Source organism: Adiantum capillus-veneris, chromosome 2 (genome assembly GCF_014529385.1).
Source record: "Adiantum capillus-veneris isolate H3 chromosome 2, ASM1452938v2, whole genome shotgun sequence".
Taxonomy (NCBI): domain Eukaryota; kingdom Viridiplantae; phylum Streptophyta; class Polypodiopsida; order Polypodiales; family Pteridaceae; genus Adiantum; species Adiantum capillus-veneris.
The window spans coordinates 89116689-89125695 of NC_140932.1; the positions used below are offsets into that span (position 1 = coordinate 89116689).

Genomic DNA, 9007 nt, shown 5'->3' on the forward strand with positions numbered 1-9007 from the left:
TGTGAGTGTGAGTGAGAGAGAGAGAGAGAGAGGGGACGGGGCGCGGGGGGGGGAGGGGGGGGAGGGTGGTTTAGTGTGGATGGGTTCAACCCTTGGTTGGGTGCTTGACGTTCGGAATCAAGAAGTACTTGACGCTTTGGCACTATGGGAGAGAACGGATAGCATGCCATTCCAATTCCCTTCCCCTTTTAGAGTAGAGTAGTGTTATGCTGATTTCATACTTAAACAAGGAGCATGTCATTGGAACACGCTTGCTCGCAAGTTGCATGGATAGGCCTCGGCTTTTGCTAGACGTGCAGCACAAAAGAGCTCCTCAAAAAACAAGGTCCGGGTGTTTCAATTTGACAGCCTAGCGAGATTTTGCTTACTTCCACACACACCCACACACACACATCAAAGTCCGAGTGCTTCACTTTTACAGCCTAGCCAAATTGCGCTCTCTCTCTCTCTCTCTCTCTCTCTCTCTCTCTGCACACACATGCCTTTATAAGGGCGGCCAGAGCCTGGAGAATATCCTATCTCCATCATTCCTGCCTATATAGCTAGGTCCAACACTCCTGCTTGTCCCACATTGTATGGGCATCCCCTGAAGCTAGCTGGGGGTAATGCAATCACTTAATCAGCTGACACATGAGCAATTAGTGCAATAACTAGTGTTTAATCCACTGATTAGAACAGCGACGTAGTACAAAATGCTGAGCTCTTTGTTGATGGTGTTGGCCGCATGCTTTATAATATTGATAGTTGTGGCAGTGGAGGCTGTCGACAACCAAGTCTCATATCCCATCAACGTGCACGGGTGGGTCTTTGGGCACCACCCGCATGTGACGCACCCACAGGCTGACGGCGACACGTCAACATCCTCCAAAACAACCTTCTTTGAGGTAAACAGGCCCATTGATTTGCCAGCGGGGTCAAAGCTGCTATGCTCAACGCCAATTCTGAACCGCCACGTGTTTGGCGACACTGGTGACGCGGCACCCGCCACGTCGCAGTTCGCGACTTGCACTGCGGGGGCCACGTTTGATAGAGTGGTGCTGCGCTGGCAAGGAAGCTGTACTGGGCGCCAATTTGGGCGAATAAGCACCGTTTGGGTTAGTGGGGTTGAGGTAGTGAGAACGTGCACTCCTGAGTTCCCCGATGGTGGGGGGTCTTGGGCCTTCTCCAAAGATGTCACACGCTTCACTTCTCTCTTCAAAACCGTCCGCAAAGTGTCCGTCGAGCTCGGCAATGTCCCTGATGTGGACTATAATGGTGTTTACAACATCTCTATCTTTCTTGACTTCTACCAAACCGGCCTCAAGCGTCAATACGCCTCGCCTGACCTATCCACTGCCCCTGCTCACAAAATCAAAGCCATCGCGCTCCCGAACCCTAAGAGCGGTGGTTATTGGTTTCGCCTAGGAGGTACGTTTTCCTTTGTTAATAAAAACCGTTTAACAAAAGTTGTCTTCACTTGCATTTAACCCTTCTTGCTAGAGTTGTTCTCATGTCTTTCACAAGAAGATTTAGAAATTTTCTCATGTACGAAAACGGAGTATTTCTCAGTGTTTTTCATACAATGCATAACATCGTGAGCTTCTGCTTGAGAGGCGCCGCATACCTAGCTAGGTACGATTGGGGGCATGGGACCACCGGCCCCCCCACCGGGCCGGCGGTCCCCTGTACCTAGCTAGGTATGCGACGCCTCCCGAACAAAAGCTCATGATGTTGAGGTAAGTCAGAATGTGGGAAATATTGTGAGAATTTGTCCAAAACTTCTTGTGTGTATAGCTCTTGCTTTGCTTCCTAGACTATGAAGCGTTGCCATACACGCACGCACGCGTGCACCCATGTAAATATATACTCATGATTTGTCTTTGTGAGAGATTTTTTATTGTAAAATTAATAGGGTTTTTTTGTTGCTATAAATTTAAGACTTTAAAATCTTAGCAATGCCCATAGTATGGAATGGCTATGTGAAAGGCGCCAAGTATTTTTGTTGGTAGTCATTTAGAAGCTAGGGTGTTACCACCATGAGCTCTTCATTCTTAAACAATGCTAGGTTTAGGGTTCCAAAAGGTTTGTGCATCGAGTCCCTAGCACAAAAGCATAAGCTTCAAGAGTCCATTGTCACATACTTAATCATGCCACAAATTTCATCATTAATTTCTTGAACCTCAAATTGTAATCCCCTACTTTGCCTTGTTGATCTTGCAGGTAGTGATAATCCTCAAAGCATCTCAAAGGAAGTGACGGGACTTCCTCGCAATGCTTATCGCGCTGTCCTCGAGTTATGTGTGTCATCCCATGGAGATGATGAGTCATGGTTCACCAATCCCCCAAATGATTATGCTGATTCCACCAATTTAACATTTGGCAATGGACCTTTTAGAGAAATATCTGTGTCCATTGACAACAAGTTTGTCGGTTCGGTATGGCCCTTCCCTTTGGTCTACACAGGCGGATTCAACCCCCTTGCTTGGCGTCCGGCCCTTCCTATTGGGACATCCTTGGTGCCTTCATATGACCTAGAAATCACACCATTTTTATCATATCTTATAGATGGTAGTCCACACACTATAACTCTTACAGTTACTAACTCCCTCTCGGTATGGCTTATAGATGCAAACCTCCACCTATGGGTAGATAGTAAAGGCACCACTACATTTTCTAGTTTATTAAACTACAATGCTCCTTATTATGCCCCTTCCATTAACTCCAAGTTCTCCGGACTAGACGGCCAATTCGTTGTGTCCGCAGATCGCAATTATTCTTTCTCTGGGTGGGTTCTATCTTCTCAAGGAAATGTCACAATTTGTGTCACCTCTTCATTTACATACAACAACACAGTGCTTCTAGAAGACAACTATGGCTACCAAACAGCTAATCTACTCATAACCTCACAAAGGCAAATAGTGACATCCAATGATACCGCAATACTTGCCACTTATAAGACAACTACGGAGTTCCCGTTCGGAATTACATGTACACAAAGGGATGGGCCAAATGACTCCACATATCTCAAATGCTCCATAGCTCATGGGATGAGCTCAGATGAGTTTGCAATTTATGCAAAGGGGAACTTTGCAAGGAGCATAAGCAACATACAAACTGCAGCAGGGGAGTTAAATGTCGCTAGTGATAACACGGTTTCCGGGGGCACCGGTTCTCTTCATCAACAATATGACTACAAGGGAACCAAGGGTTGCTATAAGAGGTTGTTAAGCACTCAAGACTCCACCATACTTGCAGACTCATCTTCCTCAATTTGCACACCATGCAATAGCTAGCTAGTCCATAGCTTGGCATCTTTGAAAGCAAGTGTCTTTAGTCATTCGAATTATCCTTTCATATCTGTTTGAGCAACATGTTGCCTTGGTTTAGGTCTCCCTACTCTGGATTTGTTAGTTGAAATTGAAATCTTATTTGAAAATTTGATTTTTCTATTGCTTTGCATCAAAAAAGGGTTAACTTGTTCCATTTCTTAACATGATGGGAGAATATTCGCCATCTCCAATAGTTCTCAAGGCTAATTTTCTCAAAATTATATGCTGCAATCATAAATGTAAGAGTCTTAGGTGCGCCCCCCCCCCCCCCCCCCCCCCCCCAAAACGTAGCCTAGAGGGAATAATCAATAATCAAGTGATGGAAAAATTACCAAAATACCCCTCTAATTTTGAGAAAATACCCCTCAAATTTCCAAAATTCCCAAAATACCCCCAATATTTTGTCATAAATTCCCCAAATGCCCTTCAAAATTTCCAAAATTCCCAAAATACCCCTAGTTGAGAAATTAAATTTCTCCAAAGATTAAAAAAATTGTAGCTTTTCATAAGAAGACTCATTGCTTATCAATATAAGATGCTAAATCCAAAATTTGAGTTGATTATGTACGCTTTGGAGATGAATTGCTTCATTATCTTTAGACAAAATTGCCTTTTTTTTGCGAGGTAATTTGTGACAAATTACATTCTAAGCACGCAAAACGGATCTCAATTGCCAAAAAGGAGTAAACATTAAAAAATCTTGAACAATCCAACCAAAATAGATACAAGGGTATTTTGGGAATTTCCACGAATTAGAGGGGTATTTTGGTAATTTTCCCTCAAGTAATCTTACCCCTTCCGAGTCCCATCTGATCGTCAAGTGCACCGCGTAATAATCCACGTGCACCACGTGCATATGCTTCAAGCTCCTCCGTTTTTCACTTTAAAATTCGCCCAAATTCGATGATGTCATTGCAGAAATTTTCAAGCTCTAGTGTTTTTAACCTTAAATCATTGGTTTTCTTCACCCAAATCGTTCATTTTTTAAGCGTTTCACGCTCCAAAAATTAAATCATTGGTTTTCTTCCCTTGAAAGTCGAGTGCTTTGAACTTTTCTCTCTCTCTCTCTCTCTCTCTCTCTCTCACACACACACACACACACACACACACACACACAACGTGCAAAGAAAAAAAACATAATTCAACAGAAATTCAGTATATTGGAAGGGGCAAAACAACCCTTGAACGTGTGAACTTTCACGTTCCTTGCTTGAGTAGGTAATTTGTAGCTAGTATGGGATCTGCACGTTGTTGTGGCAAAAAAGTGTGGTCTTTATTCTTGTAACAAGATCCTCCCCTCCAAAGTGTAATTTTCTTTTTTGCATCCTCACTATGTATCATTGATTATACAATCTATGCTCTATTAAAGTATAAAGTATTTTTCTTATAAATCATTGAGTCATGAAGGTAATGCCTATGAGTCATAGGTTGCATGCACATCCACCATAGGGACACCATTGATAAAGAGTGTCCCTCCCTCCCCCCTTCTCTCGCTCTCCATCATCATCTCTCTCTCTCTCTCTCTCTCTCTCTCACACACACACACACACACACACACACACACAGAGAGAGAGAGAGAGAGAGAGAGAGAGAGAGAGAGAGAGAGAGAGAGAGAGAGCAAGGCTTTAAATCTTTCCTTAAGATCATTGTATTTAATTTGCAATTTTTTATAGAGTTTTCTATTGTATTCATTTGAAATTTTTTGTTATTTAGTTATTTCAGCTCTATGTTTACGCTTAATTTGTAGTTCTTTAAAGATTTGTTTATGTTAGTAAACCAAAGAGTTATTTCTCTCTTTTATCACTATGTTCACGCTCGATTTGTAGTTCTTAACACTAGAATGCGGTTGGAGATACATGGCAATTACGTTGTGAGGAGCATGGCAAAGGTTTGAATTCTTTAATTGTAGTTTTGCCTCGACCCCAAAGCTTCAACGAATGCCAGTAGCTTCTTTTCCTCATTATCATTAGGTAATATTGCGCTTTTCCTATAGTTCCTCGTGTAGCACCTCGAGTAAACATCCAATTGTTTGGTTGATTTTGGATCATCAAAGAATCGAATCAACTGCAGTAATTCAACCACCCAAGAGGGCCTGCAATCATTATTGACGTGGATGCAATCATCCGACCTCTCCTTGCTATCCGCTTCCACACCTAGGTGAGGTGCAAAACAAAATGGTATATATATATATATATACATACATACATACATACATATATATATATATATATATATATATATATATACATACATACATACATACATACATATATATATACATACATACATACATGTATATATATATACACATATATATATATATATATATATATATATATATATATATATATATATATATATATATATATATATATATATATAGAATTAAAGTGAGCATTTTTGTGAGATCACTTTGAGAACATAGAGGATGAGCTTAATTGATGATAGCAACATAAACATAGTACTTAATTAACTTGGCATGAACAATACTTTTGCAAGAGAGAGAGAGTAGTAGAGAGCATGAAAAAAGTTGAGGACCGGATTTACTTGGAGCCGGCGGTCCCCCTTCAAGAGAGACTTGGTACAGTACAATCTTTGTGTTCCTTGTGACCTTGGTGATGCTATGAAGATGGAAAGCTTCATGCATCACAAGTATAATATAAACTTTGCAAAAAGCATTAACTATCCCAAGCCTTAGTCCCAAGGCTTCAAACACCTTCGAAGGTGCAGAGAGCTGGCGGGGAATGAGGGTAGGGAAGAGGAAGAAGAATCATTCATTGGAGAAATAAATAGTTCATCACTTATCATCACTCTTCTTGCTTAGCATAGCATAATAGCATAGTAATGAAGATGAAGAAGATGGCAAGCTTAAGCATTGAAGCATTGAAGCATGGCTCTTGGTTGGATTTGCATTCCATAGACAAGAGTGTTGGTGTAGGCTCTCCACTTCTCAACAAGCTTGGAGAAGGAGATGGAGATCTTGCACTTTGCACTCCACACAATGAGATAGAGTGTGTGTTTGTGTGGGAGAGTCTACCCCCCTCTCTTGCTTGGTCCACCTCTCTCTCTCTCTCTTATTATTTAATTATATCATTTGGACATGTGTCCTCTTTTTCCTCTTTGAGAGAAAGAGATTAATTATTTACTTTTATGCATCTAACTTCTCATTGGACCACTTTAAAACCTATCCAATAGGATTTAAGCACATCATGAGAACCCAAATGGAGGAAATCTTAACATGTGTCTTTTATGCTTCTTAAGTCATTTGGTTTGAATTGAACACTTCACGCACTTAATCATTTAAGCATGAAAACCATTTATGCCTCTTGAGAGTTTATCTTTGACTTGAACACTTCAAGAACCTTAGTCATTTGAGCATGATAAGCACCTCAAGCTTGGTAAAGGTTACCACAAACACTTTAAGCACTTTAGTTAGCAAGCCGACAAGCACCTCATACTTGGGTAGGATTCCCACCTCAAGGTCATCCCTAGCTGGCCTAAGGTCAAAGGACTTTTGAACACTAACTTTTGGAGGTCTTTAATGAAGCTATCCCTAAGGTCTAATAAGCTCCATTAGATGCATGTTCCTCTTTGATAGACTACCTCCTTTTGGACCCCTATTGAGATGTAACAATCTCTCCTCTTGATCCCTTGCCGAGGTAAATGTAGAAGCACTTATTGCACATTGATCTTTGGTAGACCATTTCCTTCTGGACCCCTATTGAGATGCAATCATTTCTCCTTTTGTTCCCCTGTTGAGATAGGTCTAGAAGCACATATCTATATCCTAACTCTTGTTCCCCTTTTATCTTTCCATATAAAATAATCAGTTTAATATGAGAAGATCATTAGATAAAGTTAGATATTATATTTTATGACATTAACTCTCTCTTGGAATCATAGTCTTCTTCGACTATGAGGTAGAGAAGATAAAGCCTAGTCATTAGTCCATTTTTCTTAGTGGGTAGAGGATCCCTTTTTACCCTACGACATCATTCCAGAATGGATGACTAATCCATTTGGTGCTCGAGAGACTTAGTTGCAGCAAGCATGTCTGCTCTTTAGTACATATCATACTTCCAAAGTAGAGTGACAAGTTCTACTTGGTGTTTGGGAGACTTCATTAGCAAAAACATGATCCTATGCATTCATACTTCTTAATTTTGTGCACAATAAGAGAAAGAGAATGAGTCTTATAAGAAAAAAACATAGTTCATTTAAAATGCATTTTCATTTGCTTACTCTAGTGTAGCATTTCAAGCATTGACAAGGTTCATATTATTCTTAAGCTAGGTTCTTTGCATCCATCTGGCATATTTAAAAGGATAATTCTTAAACTTAACAAGATATCATTGGATGACGTTACCGTTTCTTAGTACCTTGTCTTCGTGTTGAAGAATCAATTCGGGCTGCAACACCTCTTCTTGATCTTCGATCTCTGGCGAGTCCTCCATTATTGGTTCTTTTGGTGGCTCTCCTTTGTAAGGCTTGAGTAGGCTCACATGGTTAGCATTGTGAATGAGCCAATGGTTGGGCACCTTTAAGTAATAAGCCATCTCATTGATTGGCTTAAGAATTTTAAAATAAAGGACCATAATATCTTTTTGCTAGTAGGCTCACATGGTTAGCATTGTGAATGAGCCAAGTAGGCTCACATTATTAGCATTATGAATGAACCAATGGTTGAGCAACTTTAACTAATAAGCCATCTCATTGATTTGGTTAAGAATTCTAAAACAAAGGACCATAGTATCTTTTTGCTAGTTTAGCATAATACTCTTGGTGTCCTTTGTTATGAGCACGTATTGAGCTAGAAGAGAGCAAGTGGAGACGCTCACAATGTACAAGAACTGGGGACTTGATGATAAGCTTAATCTTGATTACAAGACTTAATACTTTATTAAGAGTGCTAGATACAAGACTTTGATTACATGACTTGAGTACAAGACAAGGCTTGATTGCAAGGACAAGACTTGAACATAAGACAAGAACTAGAAGAGGGATTTCCTCATAGGAGCCTCACAACTGGTGTTGGCAAGACTGAGAGGCTTGTGGCCCAAGACCTCTATTTATACTAGTGCTTGAGGAGGTTAGGACTTTCTAGGTTCTTCTTGAGGAGGTTAGAATCTTCTAGAACCTTCTTGATCCTTCTAGTTCTTCTAGAACCTTTTGGATTCTTCTCCAACTTTCTAGAGCTTTCCAGAAACTTCTAGATTCTTTCAAAATCTTCTCCAAGCTTCTAGAAAGTTCTTGATCCTTAGAGTTCTTCTAGAACCTTCTAGATCCTTCTTCAACTTTCTAGATCTTTCCAAAAACTTTGAGATTCTTTCAGAATCTTCTCCATGCTTCTAGAAACTTCTAGAATCTCCTTGATACTTTTACAACCTTCTAGACTCTTCTAGATCCTTCTAGATTCTTCTAGAGCCTTCTAGCGATAATGTAGGCGATGATACGAGTGATTATGCAAGCAGCGACTGACTCTCAAGCATCCATGACATTACCCCCTCCTCTAGCAACGAGTTCCACGAGGAGCAGTGGTGTTCCTTGACTGGGGCTTCCATGGATGTTGTTGATGGAACTCTTGGACTTTGAGAGATGCATGTTGAAGATTGCGTGTTGGTTCCCAGGTTCGTTCACTAACATCATAGCCTTTCCAATGCACCAAGTACTGTAACTTGCCACGTGAAACTCAAGGATCT

At 40.6% G+C, this 9007-nt stretch overlaps 1 protein-coding gene across 1 annotated transcript; it reads left to right on the forward strand.

Moving 5' to 3' along the window:
* Positions 1-548: 548 nt before the first annotated feature.
* On the forward strand, positions 549-3418 carry LOC147463153 (peptide-N4-(N-acetyl-beta-glucosaminyl)asparagine amidase A-like). Its single transcript, XM_086528128.1, has 2 exons — positions 549-1407; positions 2200-3418. Exons 1-2 carry the CDS (start codon positions 693-695, stop codon positions 3270-3272), a joined length of 1788 nt encoding a protein of 595 aa, XP_086384254.1. The 5' UTR covers positions 549-692; the 3' UTR covers positions 3273-3418.
* The last annotated feature ends 5589 nt before the right edge of the window (positions 3419-9007 follow it).

What these genes read in the sequence shown, in the direction of transcription:
- LOC147463153 (XM_086528128.1), top strand. Translation starts at nt 693, where the DNA reads ATGCTGAGCTCTTTGTTGATGGTGTTGGCCGCATGCTTTATAATATTG. An exon ending in TTATTGGTTTCGCCTAGGAG is followed by an intron (nt 1,408 to 2,199) that starts GTACGTTTTCCT and finishes TTGATCTTGCAG; the next exon opens with GTAGTGATAATCCTCAAAGC.